At 35.3% G+C, this 23366-nt stretch overlaps 2 protein-coding genes across 10 annotated transcripts in view; one reads left to right on the top strand and one right to left on the bottom strand.

Annotated features, from left to right (window-relative positions):
* The window catches only part of LOC128219899 (unconventional myosin-XVI-like), a 104529-nt gene extending 89530 nt beyond the window's left edge, over positions 1–14999 (bottom strand). For 7 of the 8 annotated variants that reach the window (XM_052928047.1, XM_052928050.1, XM_052928052.1 and 4 more), the window contains exons 1-9: positions 14862–14999; positions 14039–14137; positions 13606–13747; positions 4898–4968; positions 4325–4468; positions 3655–3763; positions 2820–2941; positions 1812–1937; positions 1333–1467 (exon numbers count right to left, since the gene is read on the bottom strand). In XM_052928047.1, the coding sequence (XP_052784007.1) occupies positions 1333–1467; positions 1812–1937; positions 2820–2941; positions 3655–3763; positions 4325–4468; positions 4898–4968; positions 13606–13747; positions 14039–14119 (930 nt within the window). In that variant the 5' untranslated portion in view covers positions 14120–14137; positions 14862–14999. The remainder of the gene's footprint in view (positions 1–1332; positions 1468–1811; positions 1938–2819; positions 2942–3654; positions 3764–4324; positions 4469–4897; positions 4969–13605; positions 13748–14038; positions 14138–14861) is intronic. The other variant, XM_052928048.1, reaches the window with a different exon arrangement.
* Positions 15000–17701: 2702 nt separating this feature from the next.
* On the top strand, positions 17702–22505 carry LOC128220700 (uncharacterized). Of its 2 annotated transcripts, none has more exons than XM_052929198.1 (6): positions 17702–17832; positions 18878–18974; positions 19143–19225; positions 19538–19714; positions 19959–21877; positions 22024–22505. In XM_052929198.1, the coding sequence occupies exon 5, from the start codon at positions 20110–20112 to the stop codon at positions 21577–21579; it is 1470 nt and encodes a 489-aa protein (XP_052785158.1). In that variant the 5' UTR covers positions 17702–17832; positions 18878–18974; positions 19143–19225; positions 19538–19714; positions 19959–20109; the 3' UTR covers positions 21580–21877; positions 22024–22505. The 2 variants fall into 2 exon arrangements, with proteins under 2 accessions (XP_052785158.1, XP_052785157.1); XM_052929197.1 differs by having other exon boundaries at positions 19934–21877.
* Positions 22506–23366: the final 861 nt, after the last annotated feature.

Here is a 23366-nt window from a genome sequence, read left to right as displayed (position 1 = left end):
GAAGGTCAGGATGTTGAAAGACTGATACTTATTTATCTATGATAGAGGAAGGTCAGGATGTTGAAAGACTGATACTTATTATCTATGACAGAGGAAGGTCAGGATGTTGAAAGACTGATACTTATTTATCTATGATAGAGGAAGGTCAGGATGTTGAAAGACTGATACTTATTATCTATGATAGAGGAAGGTCAGGATGTTGAAAGACTGATACTTATTTATCTATGATAGAGGAAGGTCAGGATGTTGAAAGACTGATACTTATTATCTATGACAGAGGAAGGACAGGATGTTGAAAGACTGATACTTATTTATCTATGATAGAGGAAGGACAGGATGTTGAAAGACTGATACTTATTTATCTATGATAGAGGAAGGACAGGATGTTGAAAGACTGATACTTATTTATCTATGATAGAGGAAGGACAGGATGTTGAAAGACTGATACTTATTATCTATGATAGAGGAAGGACGGGATGTTGAAAGACTGATACTTATTTATCTATGACAGAGGAAGGACGGGATGTTGAAAGACTGATACTTATTATCTATGGTAGAGGAAGGTCAGGATGTTGAAAGACTGATACTTATTATCTATGATAGAGGAAGGACGGGATGTTGAAAGACTGATACTTATTTATCTATGATAGAGGAAGGACGGGATGTTGAAAGACTGATACTTATTATCTATGATAGAGGAAGGACGGGATGTTGAAAGACTGATACTTATTTATCTATGATAGAGGAAGGACGGGATGTTGAAAGACTGATACTTATTATCTATGATAGAGGAAGGACGGGATGTTGAAAGACTGATACTTATTATCTATGATAGAGGAAGGACGGGATGTTGAAAGACTGATACTTATTTATCTATGACAGAGGAAGGACAGGATGTTGAAAGACTGATACTTATTATCTATGATAGAGGAAGGTCAGGATGTTGAAAGACTGATACTTATTATCTATGATAGAGGAAGGTCAGGATGTTGAAAGACTGATACTTATTTATCTATGATAGAGGAAGGTCAGGATGTTGAAAGACTGATACTTATTTATCTATGATAAAGGAAGGACAGGATGTTAAAAGACTGGTCCTTTTGTTTTTATCTATAATAGTGGCTACAGTCATGTTGCTGAAACAATGATATCTATTTTTTTAACAAAAAATAAGTAAAACAGGATGTTTAAAGACTGACAGCTCTTTTTTGGCCAGAGTTTTTGTTTTTGAACAATGAAGTGACATACCTAAACAATTATTTGGTTGAAAATATCCAGGTGAGCTTAAAATACCAAACATTTAAATATTAAAAGTAAACAATATCCCCATACCACAAACTTCCTCTCACATTTGACAAGTAGGGCCTTTAACTCATCTGAGCTTGTGTAGGTGGATGGCTTACAGCCCAGGGAGTCTGCGATGTTGGGGTTGGCATGCCTCTTGAGTAGTAGCTCAACTGACTTCTTCTGCAATGTTGAATATAGAGTTTAAATGATACATGAAGATTAGTAAGGTCATAATTCATCTGAGAGGGTGCGGCTGAACAGTTTACAGCCACTGGAGTCTGTGATGTTGATGCTGGCAAGCCTCTTGAGTAGGAGCACAAAAGAGTTCTTCTATCAGGTAGAATAAGGTGTTCAATTTGAGTATATAAGCATGCATGGTCTTCACTCATCTGAGCATGTGTATGGGGAGAGCATACATTTATTATGTTTTATGAATACGGCCCAGTTTTCTATTGCAATATATACATATATGAACATTATCCAATACCATAACAAAACTACAGCCTACACTCCCAGCCCTTTACCTGGTTAAACCTTGCAGCCACATGTAGAGGAGTCCAGCCATAGGCATCCTTCTTGTTAACGTCCAGCTCATATTTGAACAAGGCCTTCAGGCAGGAACGGTACCCGTTGGCGGCAGCTATGTGTAGCTGAAACAAAAAGAATATTTGTTTTTTTGTTTTTAATCGTTTTAAAGAAGTAGTGAGAAAATCTTTATAAAAGTGTAGGCAGAACTGATGATCGATTACAAAGGTGTATGTCTTTTGTTGTTTAATCCTTTTAAAACAGTAGTGTCTTACCTTGTGATAGATGTGAGAATTTGCATCAAACATGAAACAGAGCAATATTTCATTTCTATCTATATTACTTAACATTGATTTTCAACGGTGTTTGATATTTGTGAAAAGATCAAAAACTCAAAACCCAGCAAAATATGAATGCTATTATTAATTACTTGCCTCACACATCTTATTCAAATTAGATAAAACAAACAAATTTCTATATCTAGATGAATCACATGAAATTAAACCAGTCTACAGTAGATAAGAGCAATAAATGTGCATCTACATCAATTACATTTTGATTGCAATTAAGCTGTTGTTGTTTTTTTCTAAATTCATTGTATTTACCAACAAAGAGCCTATTGTTAAAAACTTTGGTAAAGTTAACAATGTGATTAATGGTATCGTTGTTTACTCTTAATTGTTAACTTTTTGTTGATGTGCTCATAGATTAAAATAACAAAACAAGTACAGCTTAACAGTTGACTAAAATGTTGTTAGAAATACTTTTTTGATCATTTACCCTCAGACGAAACCACGAACACGATCGTAACAATTCTCTTTTTTAACATGTGTGTGTTATACATCCACACAGTAAGTATGAATAAATAAATATTTTTTTCTCAACCCCCCCCCCCCCCCCCCCTACATAACTGAAGGTGCTCATAGCATCACACTCAATGATGTTCTACCTCATCTTTGCCCAAGCCCAACCATCCAAAAGAAAATCCCACAAATGTTGGTACCTACCAAAGTCATTCCCTCTGATGTCAGCTGGTTGATGTCAACAGCCAGTGGTAGGGCCTTTATGTGGTTTAACATTTCTCTGGGGCGAACCAGTCTGCCTTTCTGTAACATCTCCTCTGTCATCCCTGGAGGAAAAGATAAAACTATTATGAGTGTGGGAAGCAAATTTTCTGTAACCAAATAATTTACCAGATGAATTATTTTCATTGTTGAGACTCGCTTTTGTCATTTACAAATAGAATCAAATTATTACGCATCTTGTTTTTATTGTAGGCAGGTATGATTGGTTATTTTAATACTATGTATCAGAAAAATATAAAATAAAGCTAAGGTAATGAAGATTCAATAAATATAAAACCATACCATCCCATTGACTCTTAGCTTTTTGTTTAAAATGCATTGTTGTGAAATCTCAAATCAACTTCCACAGTACTGTGTCCTAAGATCACCAACCCTTAACCTAAACAGGTAATGAGGGATGTTAGTGAACAGTTGTCAGCCTCCCACCAAAGAAGTCGTTGGTTGGAATAACAAATTAACAGACTTAGATATGATAAAGTAATTTATTTTTAATGTAAAAAAGTTTTTTTTCCATAGCTGTTTTACAAAAATATTCATATGTAAGTATTTGTGTACAATAACGTTAGAAAAAGGCTTCCTTAAGTTTTTTCCTAAAAGCGTAAGTATGCTTACATAAGGCATCATTGACCTTGCCAATGACACACTTTTTGGCAAAGGTCTTTGAAAAATGACACTTAAAGTGCTGGTAAACGGATTCAGGTGAGATTTTAACCCGTCGTCTTCCCAAAAGAGCTTAAATAAATTAGTATAAACTAACCTTGAGCCTCTAGGTGCCTGATGCAGATGGCACGAGACTCGGACCCCTCACTTGCCTGGTCCACCGGGAAATAACCATCCACATCTATGGCTTCAATACTCGCACCATTCTGAAGCCAAAGGCAAAGAGTTTAGGTTTATTTCCATTGAAATTCACTTGTTTCACAATTATTGTGAAACTGGTTGTCATTAACAAAAAATATTAAAATCATGTGTGTAATTTTACCATGGAGACAGAACTAGAAATTTGATAAATAAGAATTTAATAGCTAGCTGAGATTGGGACCGGGGAAAACTATTCGACAAAACCAGAAAACAGAGATAACAGATTCCAACATAATGGTGTGTTTGACAGTACTTTCTTTAGTTCTTTCCCTTTATATATATATCAGACCGAAAAGTCAAACCGGAATAACAACAAACCAAGTAGACTGAGAGTCTCAGACTATAAGAATTTGTGAGCCAGCTGATTTTTTGGCTCCTAAGCAAAACACAGACAATTGTAAGAGGCAGAACTTTGTGGAATACAAATCACAAATTAGATAAGATTCATTCAAGTCATTGCAATGGTTTGGACAACCATTAATTTCGTTGAGGGGTTTGAATGACTTTTAAAAACACAAATATCACCTATTGGATTAACACAACAAATTTTGACTGTCACAACATACATCAATCAGCAGCTGTGTAATTTCTACACTGTCGCAGGAGCAGGCGGTGTGCAGGGGCGTCCACCAATCATCATCCCGCACATTCACATCGGCACCCGCAGAGATAAGCAGTTCTGCTGCAGAAGCATTGTCCTCAGCTGCACACTGTATCAATAAATATGATATGATACAAGTGTATACAGGATTTATTTTGGCCAATTTGAATTGGCTTAATATCAAGCCCATACTAAAAGCAATCTAGTATATAACTCATCCTTTTTTGCTTTGAAATTCCCAACTTGGCAGGAAACACCAATATTCTTTTCTATGACTATGGGGTTTTTCCTAAATAGCTGGAAAACTCCCTGGCATACAATGTTACTTTAAGGTGACAACATATGCACAAAAATAATTATAAGAATATGGGTACCTTGAATTCAATAAAGATTTTGTTTATACAAAAAAATCATGATTGTACACAAGCAGGTGAATGTAATGATTTAAGTTACAGCATACCATGTTCCATGAAATGTACATTAGTCATGTCTTCTATAATCTATGAACTTGTTATAGTAAAAACACAATTTTCATTACCTTATGCAGCATAGTTGTTCCATTTCCGGTCGTGAAGTTTGGGTCACCTCCCTCATTTAAATACCTTGACACTGAAAACAAGACATAGTAAGTGTAAGTAGTCCATCTAAGGATATCAAATTGAAATTTATCAATCAATTTGAAATATTAAAGTTTGAATAAAAAAAATTTGATGATTGAAATTAATTTTATACCTTGAGTCTTGACAATTTATTAAATCTGAAGAAAACAAAATGTTTTTGTGAAAATTTACACATGTTTAACGTAATGCTTCATGGTGTGCGTCTTTTCTTATCATAAGATACCATATCAAATAGACTAGATCAATCCTTTTATTCCTCTATCTGAGTTAAAAATGCAAAGTTTCAAATCCATCACTTGAACATGTTATTTTTTACTGTATTATTTGGGTTATGTTACTCAAAAAAATACTGAAAAATAGCTGGTGCCTGTCATAATTGATAATATAATTGGCGCAGAGAAACAAATTCACAGGGTGATAAGTCTAACAAGAGGGCCAAGATAGCCCTATCGCTCACCTCAGTAAAACTTTGTGCTATAGACTTGTTGATAATTGAAGGGCAATAACAGGGATTTGGCTTCTCTAATGTATGAAATTGTTACCTCTAGAGTGTTAACAAGGTATTTCCATATTTGGGCTCTGTGATCTAGTTTTTGACCCCAGATTACCCATATTCAAACTTGAGCTAGATATCATCGAAACAACCTTTCTGACAAATTTCCAGGATATTTGGGCTGAAAATGTTGTCTCGAGAGTGTTAACAAGGTATTTCCATAATTGGGCTCTGTGACCTAGTTTTTTAACCCTAGATGACCCATAATCGAACTTGAGCTGGAAATCATCAAAACAACCTTTCTGACAAATTTCCAGGATATTTGGGCTGAAAATGTTACCTCGAGAGTGTTAACAAGGTATTTCCATAATTGGGCTCTGTGACCTAGTTTTTTACCACAGATGACCCATATTCGTACTTGAGTTAGAAATCATCGAAACAACTTTTCTGACAAATTTCCAGGATATTTGGGCTGAAAATGTTACTTCTAGAGTGTTAACAAGGTATTTCCATATTTGGGCTCTGTGACCTAGTTTTTAACCCCAGATGACCCATATTCGAACTCGTCCGAGTCATTACAGGGACAAACATCCTGACCAAGTTTCATGACAATTGAGGCAAAAATGTGACCCCTAGAGTGATAACAAACTAAGTGGGTGGACGACAGACGTCAGGGACGACGGACAATCATCAAACCTAAAAGCTCACCCTCAGCCTACGGCTAAGGTGAGCTATAAATCTATTAATAAGAATGATAAACGCTTCTGATCTAAAACTATGTTTCAAAATGTCAGGGTGTGTGCTGGTGCATTGAAGACAGACAATTCAATAATCATAACCACTCTCAAAAAGTTAAAAAAACACATAAATATTGATATAAATACAATGATTTGAAGAGCTTCTGAATCATGCAAACTAGATATAATAGATATAATGCTCTCTTTTGATTTCAGTTGCCGACAAGCAATGCATTTCAATAATTTTGCACCTTAAATATACAATGAATCTTAAAAGTATCTTTCATTTTAATGACTGTCAACACTTGAAAGTCCATATTGCAAGGTCGATTTTTTAGATTGATAGAGATAATCGCTTTTGTATTTATTGTTTATTGGACAAAGACATACTAGTTATCAAAGTTGAATATCATGCATTTTTTAAGTGTCCAAGATTTAATGACATCTGTGAAATTATTTGATTTCTTGATTTCTTGGCATCTTGGAAATAGTGACAGTTTTATTTCTATAATCTGATAGCATGGGGAAATTTTGACCCAATTAAATCCAGTGCTCTTTAAGTTCATAATCTCAAGTATTTTTTTTCAAAAACAAAGCAAACCACCATAAACACTTTTTTTAAACATATTAAACTAACATTATTTTTTGACAGAATAACAGCTTGGTAACAATAGAAATATATGGATTACTAATTTGTAAAAAAAAAGTGTTATTTGCAAGAAAATAATTTTGACATAGAATATAATTTATGTCATGCCCACATTCCTTCCTACCCTACCTATACCGTAGTAATTTTGGGGATTTTCCCCTTAGCGAACATTTTTTTTTTGCCTTAACTAATATATCTGTTTCAAAATTTAATTGAATGGCTCATTAGATTTTTTCATATCTATATGCAAATATATGCAAATTCTTATATTCCAAATAAATGTTTCCATAGCTTCCAAGTCTTTTTTAACATTATTGTAACAGGTTTCATCACTGGGCTTTTCCCCCAAAAATATGGAAGGTGACAGGACTTACCCTATTCATTTAGGGAAATTGTAGCACATGAAATTCTACCAATTGGGAACTTTTAGTGCATAAATGCCCCAAACGGGAAATTCCACATGTGCAATTATTAAAGACAACTATAGAATGTAACCATATCATGTCATTGATCGCAGGTTTCGCGGCATTTTGGGTACAAAACTACTCCTTTGTCGAATATCCCATCAACCGATGGGGGTAAAACTTTGGCTTCAAAATTCTGTTAAAGTCACACTTGGGAATGTGACGGGGTCAAGCCATAATGCAGCCATTATAGGACGTGGGCAGACCTTTATAAACTCAACAACAACAACAACAACCATATCATTGAATTATGTTATGGCCAGGCAGATGAACAAATGGCGTGGTGGGCAAAAGGCAGCCAGTACAGGAGTATTAAAGGGGTGGACCTTATTTTGGAAAAGAATGTCTGGAAATTAGGAAAAAATGCCCTTATCAGCAATGGGGAAGCAGACGAATTTCGGCCCTTTCTAAAAAAGGTGAAAAAGCCCTGCTTCACAACATTGTTTTTTTTGGCATAAGTTGTACCTATATTTAGAATGACTTGATGTATATCAGTTGAATTCAGCATAAAATTGTTCAGCTTTGACAATTTAAGCAGCATTTATAATATTTTATCTAGCGTGAACATTTATGTTACCATTTTAAGACATTAATTTTGCACCCATATAACACCAAGTTTTGAAAACAGTGTTAATCAGGTAAAATTGCATTCAAAATTATGTAACTAATACATCGAAATCATTAAAAGTTGCTCAGTGATTAACAAATTGTTTAAACATGATTCGGTAGACAGTTTTGGTATTTGTACAAAATACAATTTCAAATTATTCGGGAATATGAAACTTTTGACCGTACGCCAAATTTCTCAATTGTCATCAGAGTAACATTTAGGCTTAAGGATCTTACTTCATTTAGACAAATTCCCTAGTGTAACCTGGCTGAGCTTACATTTGTTTTTGTCATGTAAAAAATAGGTTCGTAATGAGCATCTCTTCTAAAGGAGAATATTACCAGTACACAAAATACACCAAAACAAACACAGCGTGCTGATGGTGTCCTTTTACCAGCTATAACAAATAAGGAACTTAAGTTGGTGTAACCTTAATACAATGCAGATTGAAACCGAGAATTTTGATTTCAGCTTTCTAAAACTGTCCATAAATACAAAATAAGTGTCTCTTTTTTCCCTTTTGATTATATTTTAATACAAAGGTCTTCTCCATATTAACAGGTGGTATTCATACCTATTCCATGTACATATGTACTGGTATATGCATGGTTATCTTATGTCCTTTAATGTCATATGATTATGTCTATGGTGTTCATCTTTTGTATATATACATCTTAGTTTTTATTTTGTTTCTCTGTGTATCCTTGCAATTTCCTATATAAATGCTATTCTTGCCCCATATGGAGAAAAAAATTAAAGATGTATCTATCTTATCTTATCAGTCTACCTGTAAGCCAGCATGCCTGCGTGCATGCGTGGGTGGGTGGTTGGATGCGTGTGTGTGTACATTATCATATACCAACCCAACCCAACCAAACCTTACCCTACCCAACCCAAGCCTACCCAACCAAACCCTACACAACCTGACCCCACCTGACCCATCCCAACCCTATCTGAACCAACCCAACCCTACACAACCTGACCCGACCTGACCCAACCCAACTCAACCCCATCCTACCCATCCTAACCCAACCCAACCCAATCCAACCCAACCCTACACAACCTGACCTGACCTGACCCAACCCAACCCAACCCCATCCTAACCCAACCCAACCCTACCCAACCCAATCCAACCCAACCCAACCCAACCCAACCCAACCCCATCCTAACCCAGCCCAACCCTACCCAACCCAATCCAACCCAACCCTACCCAACCCAATCCGACCTAACACATCCCAACCTAACCCAACCCAACCCAACCCTACCCTACCCAACCCAATCCAATCCGACCCAACCTGACACAACCCAACCCAACCCATCCCAACCCAACCCCATCTGACCCAACCCAACCCAACCTAAGCCTACCCAACCCAACCCAACCCAACCCTACCCAATCCGACCCATCCCGACCTGACAAAACCCAACCCAACCCCATCCTAACCATCCCAACCAGACCAATATCAACCCAACCCATCCCAACCCTACCCCACCCAACCCGACCTAACCCTACCCAAACCAAGCCGAGCCAAGCCAACCCTATCTAACCTCATCCTACCCATCTAAACCCAATCAACCAAACCCAACCCTACCCTACCTAACCCTAAATAACCCTACCCAACCCAATCCAACCCTACCCAAGATAAGCCACGCCAAGCCAAGCCAAGCCAACCCTACCCAACCCAACCCATTTCCCAACCCTTTCCTATCATATCCTACCCTAAGACCCATCCTCTCTTTCTTCCTTTGTACCAATCTATCTTTAATTGCTTGTTAATATATATTAGAAAGTAGCCAAATAGTTCAAAATATATGAATAGTGTTTCTTAAATAGATATTTCAAAAATGAAATAAAATGGCATTGATAAAATAAGCAATAAACCTTTGAAAAGATTCACAATCTGATCTGTTCAGAAATGACTTAAATCCTACCATCCGTATGTTAAATGATAGCCTGATTATACTTGACTATAATGGGAATGCAGAAAAATATGAAACGCCTTAGGCCATGATACAAAATATTTTCAGATTCCTATCTGCACTGACCACTTTTGTAACCTAAAAATCCAGCCAAAACAGTTTATAAATATTTAGAAAAAAATAAGGCCAATTGTTAGACAAGAGTGTTTTTTCAGAGCATACCCTAATGTTTGTCTACTGTTATTTTCAAGACAATACAATTATTGAAGCCTGAGAATAGGGATTTGATGAGTAATGCATATACTTAGATAAGATTTACATTTTACATTTTTACTTTATTTGGGATTATTGGGATAAGAGTCAGGTAGTGCACAGTCAGACTGGTTTAAACCCCCAGTAAATTTACATTTTACTGACCGTTCCTGAAGGCGGTTACACCTAACAATCCATGATAAACACATCTAGATTTTTATATAGTGTATTTATATGTACTGTGTAATGTTTGTGGAGTTTTGTGCTGTTGTTACATGTTTCTTGTTTGTGATATATTATTTTTGTGTTATTTGTCTTTGACGTTTACCCTGTTCATGATTAAACTTTTTGCTACTGACCTTGTTTCTGTAGTTTTTCATATTAATTTTGCTGTTTACATTTGTTTTGTTGCTGGCAACATGTGAACCAAACTTAATTTCAAGAAGATCTTAACATTTTTCAGTTATGGCCAAGATTATTGAAATTTTTAAATGTCTGTATACTATATCACCAGAATGTGTTCAAAACCTTGAAGCTTTTTAGACGTCATGTTATTTTAATCTCAGATATGAAAACTGCGTAGATGTTCCATCTGTAAGAACAACTAAATATGGGAAGAACTTTTTACGCTTTGAGCCAAGTCAGGTCTGGAACAGCCTCCCATAGCCTTTGAAAGGAAATATTTAGGTTCTCCCAAAACTACCTGAATTGAGAAGGCTGATCTGCACCTGGACAGGTCCCTCTTGTAAATGTTCAATGTGAAAATAATCTTTTATAACTTAAAATTTAAATAGAAATTGAGAATTTTAAGGGGTTTCACTGAATATCTTTTGTCCTTTGTCGCTACAGAAAAAGATTTTTGTTTTCAGTGGGATGGCCTACACCCACTGGACAAGATGTGGCCACAGTGGCATTCAAACACCAACAAAGATTTCAGCCGACATTTTGAATATGAATAAAAATATCAAATTTAAAAGCAAGGGCTATTATTCAGCACATGTTTTAAATTCATAAATTATTAAAATCCGTCTAACACATACAAATTCTTGTGTGTTTTTTAAAGCAAGTATTTGTTAAAGTGTTATGATTTAGCATTTTCAATTCATGTTCTTACACAGTGGTAGGTGCTGTTATTGTCAGGACGGTGGCCGGACAGAGATATGGATGGGGCTACCTGCATGTAGATAGGGATTGACTAAATCATATGGGCCACCCGGTATGATGCCATTGTACGCTACTGTTTCTAATAATATCAGCAAAATCTAGTAGTATTTAAGATAACATGATAAATAAAGCATCTCCTCTTAGCAATACTTTCTAAAGATTTTTATTATATAATTATATAACAATTTTACCAAATACACGTCACTGTACCATGCTGTAATTTCCATGTACATAATTGTTACTTACAATTTTGCTGCTTTGAATGTATTTGATTATCCATAATTTATACTTTTGAAAGAACTAACCATTTTACAGTGACTATGTCAACTAGAGGAACCGTATGCGAGTGGATTGCTCGTACAGTCAGGAAACTAGTTGATGGTAGTGTTATCACTGCATGTATACTGTGCTCTAATCCATCTTAGTTTTTGTAATTTTATGCATAAATATATTAAGAAGCAGCTTTCGTAAAAAAATGTTCCAATATTGTACCAATTTTAAAACAACATGCTTTAATTTCCAGGTCACCAGCTCATTGATATGTTTTGATATGTTATATATATATGTGTGCTTGTTGTTCATGTCAGAAAATAGCTCATTGAGCTTTATTTCTTGTTAGCATATACTGGTACCCAACCTTAAATAAAGATTCTTGTACCTTGTATATCTTGTAAAGTTTTTGCACATAAAAACAATCCTCAAACATTCTCCCTAACAGTATCATATCAACCATAATCTTTAAAAGCAACACCAATGCTATCACAGTACTTGATTTTTTCCAAAAAGTGAAAAAGAACATTTAGATGAGAATCTAAAACTAGTTTTCACCTGCCTTATGACAGACTAGATAGATTTTATAACTGCATGATATTTGATACCAAGTCATGATCACAACCACAAGGATTCATCTTTGTAAATAATATAGGTGTTACTGATTTTATCCATACAAAACCAAGCCAGCCACCGCTATGTAAAAACATGAATATCGGAAAAATTCTATTAAAACATTAAATGTATTTTAAGATTTAAACTAAATCATTGAATTTTATATTATAACAATCTTAAGTTGCATTCAAATTCTTAAAAGTACATGACTTCCAAATCTTTTATTCATACCAGTAAGCGATGCAGACTTATGCACAGTCACATTGTAGACATTAAGATCAAGCACATAAAATGCAAATCCTCGTTAAATTAAAATGTACATAGATAGGCTGAATACAAAAACCAGTATGCGTAAACCACATGCTATTTTAAAGCCCATTTAAGACTTCATAAAGGACTTAAAATTAAACACAATTATTTACAGGGTCATGACTTTCACCTTCTTGACTTGATTTCACTTCCTCCATTGTTACTGCGTGTGACAAACAATTGGTTAACCCTATTCTCACCTTCAAATAATCAGATACGGATGGTTTTCGTGAATAATGGTATCAATTTCAAAATAAACATCCTGAAAGGTGCTTTAATGCATGTAGGTAGATATCATTCTGAACCCCCCCCCCTCCCGATCAATAAGTTTGTACTGCATGTCATTGTCATTTGCATAATTTGCATAGCAGAACAGTTTGCTAATATATTTGGTTGATCCAAAGAGTAGGAATATATCAATCTATTTTAATACTACTTTCAACCAGTATTTATTTAATTGATGTACAAATAAGCTTGATATTTTAGCGGTTCCTGGTTTGCTGCATGGTGACTGCAAGGGGAAGTTTTTTCCCATTAATCATATGTAATATAAATGAAGGCGTACAAAAAGTAATAAAATGTTTGTTTCTGGTATCCTGACCTACCCGTATTATGTTGCCCTGACTCTAGACCCTTTAGTTGCCTTGAGAATTTTTTTAATATTTTTTTTCTTTTTTTCTTTTGAATGTTATACTCTGTTTTCTTTCACCACATCTATAAGTAAATATTTAAAGAGAACATAAGTCATGGATTTTTTCATTTTGTTTAAAACATTCCCGGCTTTGACATTTTACCAGTATTGAGGGCATTTGGGGCTTGTGCTAAGGCCATGCTAAGTTAATTCTATGTGCTTAGACAGGTGGATTTTAAGCCTTCAGAATTCAAAAAAATATTATTTTCTTAAGCTTAGTGATTCAAATGACAATCCTTTGAGTAAAGAAATAAATCATATCCAAAGAGTTCAGATTTCTAGAACTTTGGACCTATACATGTACGTGACACTTTAATTCTTATGATTTTTTCAATCTACGACAATATCTTTATTTTTTTTCTGCTGAACAGGACCAAGGTTTGAAACTATTTTAAATATCTGTAACCAATAATGTATGGCCTAATTTTTAACACTACTAAACATACTACATGTACCTTGTAAATCATCAAATTCATCTACAGCAGCCTGTAACAGCAGATTTGTTGAGAAGGTCACATTAACGCGTCGCTTGTTCTGCCGTCTGGGTTCCGGTTCCCGTCCTCGCTCGGAGGTAATGAAGGCCACATATTTCTCTATCTATAAGACAAGAACACATGAACATAGTGACGAGCACAACACATTTACTCTTCTCATTGTAACAGTGTTTCTTCCTGGTTTGTAAAAAAGGGCATGGTAACTTCTTCTTTGGGAAATGGTATGACTGAAATGCAACACTGTTATCGGCCAATATAAATTAGATATTTCATCCAAATATTTTTTAAATGTGGGTGAGGACATTTTTATCTTTTTTTAGATTACTGTTTCACCACTTAATATGTTTTCATGCTCTTTCTTGCATAAGGGACCATTATATTCAACAACACACACCTGTTTCTGCCTGACCTGTCTGCAAACTTTCTGTCGATGCTGGGGAGGCAACTCCGACATAAAACTCTGGTCAAGATCCATAACTCTAGTGTGTCAGTCCTGCAAAACAATGAACTGAGCACTGATTATGAAATGACCCATTAACACATATTGCAGTTGCAACCAGGCCTGTCCACCTTTATGCACCAGTCAATTGTAACCACAGCCCCCCAGGTCCAGGGACTATAGCGGGGACTTTGACTTTCGGTCCAGCCAACCCTAGCTAAACCTGCCCTGCAGGGATGAACTGATGGTTAAATCCCCGCCAAACGCCCCTGCACCAAAGAGACCTTAGGTTAGGCCCATTCCCCGCTATATTTTGCGCGAAGACAAAACCACTGCATTCACCCAGCACTGGAAGGCCACCCCGGTATACCCCTGGACATGGGGGAGGGGGATGTGGTTACAATTGACTTGTGCATTTTTGTTGCAACTTATTATAGCAAAACTTAGCAACGCAATTATTTCAATACATGTATGTCAAAAATATGTATATACTGTGCAACTAAACATCCCTTCAATAGTATGATCAATCAAATTAAATATTGTATATTATGTGTTATCAATCAAATATTGTATATTATGTTAACCACATTGTAAAATGTAATGAATAAAATGAGAAAAAACAACACTTAAAATAACATTATCAAAGTTATTTGAGATTCGAGTGCTCGACAGTATTATTTTAGTCTTTGTGGGTACGAAAACTTAATAATACGAACTCGGCTGAGTACGAAGATAAGTCAAAAGCTAAAGCATAAAAACAAACAAAATAAATGTTTACCTTTATCATTTAGCGTTAGATTTTAGAATCCTTTATCACAGAGTTTTAACCATTTGTGATATTATAATGAAACATTTATTTATTAATATTAATGCAGCTTATAAAAGTTTAACCATACTTTCCTCTGCTTCCTCAATTGTAAACAAACACCAACGGAATAAGGTTATTTGACACGCATGACTGCGTCGCATTTTATTTCAGATAACCGACTGATCACGAGAGGCCTGTTGTAAGTTTTTCGGTATCGGAAGTAGAGGATTACCTTATATGGAAAATGCTTAAAATAGCACATGACGTATTGCAAAGGTTACGATCTACGCACACTTCTGGAGAAATGACCCGGAAACTGATGCTTTCTGTCACGGAAAGCTCACGAGAGAGATTCGATTCGAATTTCTTGAGATTGAAACTGAGATTTAAGCTTGCTTAGATATCATCGCTGACCAAACTTTAAATCAAAATACTACTCGCGCCTTTTTTTTGAATATAATTGTGACTGAATTAAGTTCCTAGAATTATTTATCGCGTTTTCGCTTGTATTGTGAATCGTCATTTGATTTCGCGACTTTATTTTTAAAAAAACCCAGCAGTATTTGTCTATATTTTCTTTTCTGTCGAGATGCACATCCAGGTCGAGGAGCGTGTGTTTTCTTCCATTGCAGATTCAAGTGGATGTCTTGGTAGTGCGCTTGTGGCAGGTGATTCCAACGTACATCGTATCCAAGCAGCGATTCCAAATTGGTCCACTATTCGATGCCTCCCAGTATCAGGTACACACATTTTTAAAAGGCAAATGGATGTTATTTAAATGATTATGGCGAACTTTTTTGCTTCAATATTGCATAAAGATGTTAGTGAATGTATTATGACCCAAATAATCTGCCACAATATTCAACTTATAGTCTCCTTCAGTTTTGCAGACGACATATTTCATCAACCCGAAGACCTTAGCCTTATAGTATCCAATTTGCCCTGATATATTTGATGGTTATTACTGTAAACACTATGTTATGCACCAGTAAATTGTAACCACCCCCCCCCCCCAGGTCCGGGGGAATACCAGGGATAGCCGGTGAAAAGGGCCATGTTTCTACTTTCCAGGTGGCCCCACAGGGCCGGGTGACTACGGTGTTTTTGTCATAGCGCCAAATTAAGCCGAGATTGGGCTTCATGTAGAGTCTCTGAGGTGCGAGGGCATTTGGCCGGGGTTTAACCATCAGTTCGTTCCCGCAGGGCAGGGATTTTACCCGGGGTTGGCTGGACCGAAAGTCAAAGTCCCGGCTATTCCCCTGACCCTGGGGGCCAAGGTTACAATATTGACTGGTGAATTAGCGTAGCACTATTATCTCAAGGGTATTCTGTGAGGAAAAGTGTGTCCATGCAGTGTTGGCTTTCAACCCAGAACTGCTCGAACCAACTGAGCTTTCCGGACATGAAGGATTTCGTATCCAAACACTCTCTAATTTTCCCCATATTTACATTTAAGGGTGATTCTGGCACTCGGTTCTTTCTTTTCTGACACCAATAAAGACATCCGTGGAGGTAGTGAAAGTACCCAGTGTGGTGGCTGGACACATGAATACCAGAACAATAGCACAGCCCTCTAACCAATTGGCTAGCTGGGCAGCTGGTTTTTACACATGCACACACACACGCATATACACACGCTTCATGCCTTCCACCAATAACCTTTTAGGCTGATCCAGAGATTCTTGCATTTTACTTTTGATATATCAGTATATAAGTAGTCCTGCGAGAAAGAGTGCATCCTGTGTGTGGCTTGAACCCATGATTTGATTGCACTAGCATGGCATTCCAGTGATTAATTTTGTGCAAAGGCTTCTCAAGGCTGTTTCACTGGACCATAAATTTTATTTTTCCCAAATTTTTTTGTCCAATTTCATATTTGCAAATTATGTTGATTTATACAAATTGCAGTGAATTTTATAAAAAAAATCTTGACATGACAAACTTGTTCACAGCATAATGTTTGCATAAAGAAGTGATAACATGTCTATTTACCATTACCCACACACTGTTTACTCCACTCCGCCATTTATTTTGTAGCTTGTTCTTGCTCACACATTTTACACTCCTTGGCCCCAATTAACCTATAAGCTGATTCTGGCATTTTTACCTTTTATTGACACAAGTAAGGAAAACAATTTGGAGGAAATATTGTTTGTTTGAATAATAGCCTTCTTTTGGACTCAAACCCATGGCGGCAGGAACATTAGCACAGTTCTCTAACCTATTGAGCTGGGCTGGTGGTTCTTACCCACACAAGGTACAGATACATGTAGGCCAATATATTGCTAGAAGTAAAAATGTCATATATTGCCTTGTTTCTCAGCCATTTCATCTAAAGGTCCCTGTTAGCTCAAAGTACTTGTTAAAGTGATTGGTGTATACAAAATGTTTTTCTTAAGTTTCTAGTTAAAGACCTTCTTTCTTTTCACTTTTCCTGTTTAAACATCCCACATATCAGTCAAGCTAAACTGAATAAATTTTTTACGTATATGGACAAACAAGAACTCCACACGACCACTTTTTAAACAGTGTATTATGTGAAAAGAAAAGGAAAAATGTTTTTTTATTTAATACCAATTAAATTCCATGCGCCAATCATATCACAAGATATGGTACTGCATATTCCATTCCATATTAATTATTGAATCAAATGTTTCTTGATTGATTTGAACCATCCAATACCAAAATAATATTATTAATACATCAGTCAATTGTAACCACGCCCCCCCCCCCCAAGAAATGGTCCTTACCGGGGTTAGGGTTAGCAGTTTGTCCCCACAGGGCTGGGGTTAAACCCGGGATTTGCTGGACATGGTTTGACTGCCCCCTTTGCCCAGTGAAGTGTTCTAGAGAAGATTTCCTACTGGACCATTTCTGTCGACGCCATGTACCTGGAGGGACCAAATACAAGAAGAACACTGACAATTCTTTCTGTCATCGGGTATGTTAGATATTTACTGAGTAGTACGGTAAACAAGTTTTTTTTATATCAGTGAATGAGTTTTACCTCTTAGTTTATAATTATACATTTTATAATAAATTTTTCATAGTCCTTGGCATCTTCATTTCTTACATGACTACTTTGTAAGTTTTAATAAGTCGGCTATGATTAAATTGGTATATTTTGATCCCCCACCCCCTTTTCGGAAATTTCCCCCTGGCCCCTTAAATTTATTGACTGATATAAAAATGCTCAACACGGGTCTAACCGTCTTGCATATTTGTCAGGCATTGGAAACAGCTTAAATTGATACCAGCTGGTGTTGATGTAAACATTTACATGTAAAAAGGGAGGATTGTTACATTGTGTTATGCAATAAGACAGAGCATGAACACATATCCAAATGTGATACAGTCATTTATAAAAAACACACAACCCAAACCACTATTTAAAACAAGAATTTGATGAAAATGTGGCAATAAATTCATATTGGCGTAAGATACATTGGATTGTCTACTTTCTCTATGTGACATTCCCCCCATCCCCAGTGAAAGATATGTTTATAATTGTATATATGCATTAGTTTTGTTTATTTACTGAATCTTAATGCTCATTAGATAATCAATGATTCTTGCTTGTCAATAATTGTCAATTCATTGTAATGTTAATCAAATTTAATTGAATTAATGCCAAAAATGACAGATTAATATGTAATATTCATTATGTGCTTTCTGTCTAATAAAAGAAATTTATCAGTAAAACAAAATGGTTATTTACACTGTTCTGAATTTTAGTCAGTTTTAATGTCAAAACCATACTTTAGTGCAAACAGGGTCCAGGAACTCAAATTATAAATTTATGATATCCTTTCTGAAATGACATTTATCTTGCTCGTTCAGTGAAATAAATTACAATATTACATTGAAAAACAAAACAAGCATCATCTATATATAATGAACTTTCCATTAGGGTAATTTTAATGTTAAAATAATAAAAATGGATATTAATGTTTAATGAAATTATTTTATTACAATTTACGAACAAGAAATCAACGAAGAGCAGCAGAAGTCAGCCAAACTCGAAGAGCACCATTTCAACATCCAGCCTGAACCCTGTAGAAAAAACTTCACCTCCCCATCAAGGTTTAATTTCTTTCTTGGGTACTAAATCAAACATTGTTTATATAATTTTTTCATGTTATTCATGCTTCTTTTTGTCAACACTTACTTATCAACTTAATATCTGTGTAAAAATAAAAGTTATTAAGGCTCAAGTGTACATGAATTCAGAAATTTGTGATTTTCTTACAGATGAATTGGATATCGCAGATCACGCCGATTTCTCCAAATTAAAATTACTTTTATCAAATGATGTTGAGCAAAATCCTGGACCTGTGAGTTATAAAATATGTTAACATGAAAATAACGAAGAGATCAAAATTTATGAAATATAAAGTTACTATTATTAAGTTAAGTGCCAACCTTCATCTTCTGCATGTTATCCTAAAGTTTGTTTATGACATTTAAAAAAATAAAACAGTTTAAACTGGTCTTGCTTTAATGACTAATATTAAGAAACATGCAATATAACAGATTTGTAATAAAAATTTTGCATTTTCTATGGTCTGAATGAAGGTAATAATTCAGAAAAATATTAAATGATTTATTTACCATATAAACAAATTTCTTCTGTTTTTGTCCCCAAGACCTATCACTGTGGATGGAATAATTGTGGATTCATCGGGCTAACAACAACCAGAATGGGACAACACCTGCGACAACATGGACGAGAAGAGGAATGCAAATGGGCGCAATGCAATGGATTTCAGCGAACGAGCTACGAAGACCTGGAGTTACACATTATACACGACCACTTCTTTGATGTATGGTGCCAAAAATTTTTTGTAATGTTTAACTTTTTTGCATGTTTATAACACTAAATAGAAAATTAAAAATGTAATGACAGGGTTTATCAATAGCCATGATGATCTCCTTAACCTACTGAGCAATAAATAATTAGCTGTTTCATTCCCTTGTGTTCATGTATGACACTGTTAGACATCTTTCTGTCAATTTTATTTCCCAAATGATTTTTTATTTAGGACAGAATCACCTTTCCTTCCCTAGATGATTGGCTGGAATATCTCCCAGAAAAAAGAATCGACCCAGAAACCACTGATTTACGCTTCTGTCCAAAGGCCAGAGTGAATCAATTCATGTTTTTAGTAGTAAAACAGCTGCAGGTGACGAAATAGGATGGGAGTTTACATCATCAGTAATGAAAACTGGTTGCACTTTTTCAGCATACTGTCAGATGAAGGATGAACTTTACAGAACTCGTGACCCAAAGGCCAAGTTTATGGATGCAACAGTTTTTTTAAAATGGTGGTTTAGTTGGGCAGCTAATATGAACATTGATTTCAGACAACCATGTGACATTTGTAGGTATGAGCCTAATAGACTGTGCTGTGATGGAACCAGAGTAGGCGTAGGTTTCCGTCATTCAAATTTCACAGAAATAAGTAAACCTGATAGTTCTTTACAGACACAGCAAACATTGCATCGACGGATGGACAGATGTTACCTGAAGAATAAGCCTGGAGTTGAAAAGAGACAGATGATCGCTTATCGTGAAGCATTGGATAATATAGCCCGAACTACAGTTGCAGAATTTGAACCGTTAGATATTCCAGAAAATAATGATAGAATTAATTTACTTATGCAGGCTCTACCTGAGGAGGCTCATCAATCATTCCAGCGATTTACTCGAGGGATGTCAGAATTTGAAAGAGTAGCTTATGCATCTGTCCTTAAGATGTTGGCTACAACAGCATCTGTGACAAGCATTTTGTCACCAGAATATGCACTTTTCTTGCAGGAATTTCTAACTAATGAAAATCTTTCAGATTTTGAGTTTAACAGACAGATGTATGAGATGAGATCATTTGCTCCAGAAATACGGGACTTGATTGCAGAATCGATGTTGAACAATAACAACATTCTACCTGATGACATTAAACTTTTTCTAGTTCATCTTACTAATGAGTCTCTAAACTTACCAGTTTATGCCCCAGAGGATGCTACTTTTCAATTCGGAACATACAACCCTGAGAAGCTGGGCCGGGCTTATTACTTCAATGAACATGGTGTTAAACTGAGGAATGTACGCAAATTTCAGATAGATGAGGACCGAGCAGGCAGAAACAATGACCATGATGATGAAGCTATGGACTTTGAGCGATGCAGAAAGATTTACTCAAAAATACAACAATCAGCACCCGGCACATCTAACTTGTTTCTTTGGTTTTGTCCAGATCACGGTCATTGCTATGGATTCCACATGACAGTGGCTGAAGGCAGAAAAGATCCATCAGCTTCATTATACTCTCATCTAGCCAAACCTCCACAAGCAGTGTTTTATGACTTTGCCTGTAACTTACAGGAATATTGCCTCAACAGAGAGAGTGGGTACTACAAGAATGTTAGATTTTTTCACGATATTTTTCATGGTTATTCACACAAATGCTCTACTTCTTTTAGAAGCTCTCGACTTCAAGGATTTGAAAGTGTGAACTCAGAAATCTGCGAACAGTTCAACAGCTTCATCCAGATTCTGAAGAAATCAGCAAGACAAATGACACAATCTCATTTCTGTTTCTATCTTCAGTTCTTTATTCATGAGTGGACCAGGAGAAAAAGAGTTGCTTACAAGAGGAAAATCAGCACTGCACTAGCTGGGCTTTTATGAAATGTATAACAACTTTGATTTTCAGAGAGCTGTGCATCATAAAATGATCAAATGAACTATGTTTAATTTATATTTCATTCACTTCTTATATATATTTGTTTGACTTTCTCATTTGCGTATACTTTTGACTAGTAATTATCACTGCATCTGCAATTGTTTTCGGTTTCTGCTGTGTTTGTTAGTATGTTTCAGTTTGAGCGAACAGACTCCAACTTTGGCTTCCAGCTTTGCTGTTGAGAAAGGTCAACAAGTTCCACCAGAAGTTCCACCAGAAATACATCACGTCTTTGATTTTAATGTATGTTAATAATTATTTACATGGTTGTAAACTAAAAGTTCAAAGCATAAATATCTTATATATATAATTACATAAAGAAAAATGTTGATTGTTTATAAAGCTATGAATTAATATGTTTGTTATAGAAATTCATATCCCTCTTTCAGGTTTGAGGCAGATTTTCCACAGCGTCTTCATCCAATCTACTTGTGTCGGCATGTGCAACTACTTAATCTGAAGGCTTGGAGGGAATTGTAGCTCAGTGCTTCATCCTTTATGTGGATAAACAAAAGGGAACCAGAAGGATCGATCTAAAGACATTCTTTTCATAAATCTGTTGGTGTCAAACAATATAATTTTGATTGATCAGTCTTCTTAGTGCCTGTAGTGAACAGTATGTATTGTATTATATGTAGTATAATAATCAATTAAGTGTTGATAAATGTCTTACAATTATCGTATAACCCTTTATATCAAGTTTTGTTATTTAATTGTAGAACAGCAAAAGAAACATTTGTGGATTTTAAAAGATAAGGCAGAGACTATGTTTACACTGTAAATGTTCAACTGGTGAATTCCATTATTTGTTGCAATATCTAGATTTTGATAATGTAAGGAATGATTTCTGATTAAAGTATTACAATAGGAATCCAATCTCTGTTATGCTTAAAGATGCACTTTTACTCCCAAATTAGATATTCCACAGTTTATATGATTGTTTTTTATATAAAAAAATAAGATTCTTATGAAGGATACAGAGTTGAATTTGAAAGAAGGTTGCAGGAAACATAAAGATCATAATCAATCTTTTAGCACTCACCAATCATTTAATATTTTTAATTTTAGGAATTAAATACACAGTTACAATATTGTTATCAGGAATCAATATTTTCCATAAATGCATTATTTAGTAAGTAGTTAAAGGTTTATCAGTCGAAATGTATGTTTCATACATGTGTATATTTTGATTTTGAATAAGAGTCACTTGAAAGATTTAGCTAAAAATGTTAGAAGAAGAAACTGAAATTGCCCAATTCTGTACAAATAATTAAGGTCATACATTCGCTTATACACAATTTATCAATGTGGAATGTTAACTTAAATTGTTTCTTAAGTATGATATAACAATCTATATTGCATAAGTAATTGAAGATATTGTTAAATACCACTTGTATGTGTACATACTGGGTACCCCTTGCACATAATGAAAGCTAGGTATGAATAATATACGATTTTAAAATAATTGCAGTAAAAGACGGCAGTAAACTGAATGGAAGCTGTACACACACTTATAAGTACACATTCACGTGCTGTTTCACAACATCTCATGTAACTACTGAGAACACATGTTTACAGTACATATATTACACTGTTTTATTTGGACTCATTTTATAAAAAAAACCCATTTAATTCCTGTTTTGTTATTATTTGTTATAAATCAAATGCTTGAAGTCATGTTTTATGATCTTATAATAAAATTTTATTACGGGTCTAGTTGTTCGTTGTAGCA

This window comes from Mya arenaria, chromosome 15 (assembly GCF_026914265.1).
Source record: "Mya arenaria isolate MELC-2E11 chromosome 15, ASM2691426v1".
Taxonomy (NCBI): Eukaryota; Metazoa; Mollusca; class Bivalvia; order Myida; family Myidae; genus Mya; species Mya arenaria.
Note: the sequence above shows the minus strand (reverse complement) of the source record. Positions and strands in the feature narration are given on the sequence as shown.

Bases quoted from the DNA above. Each gene is read 5' to 3' on its own strand.
- LOC128220700 (XM_052929198.1), top strand. From the start codon at position 20,110: ATGAAAACTGGTTGCACTTTTTCAGCATACTGTCAGATGAAGGATGAA.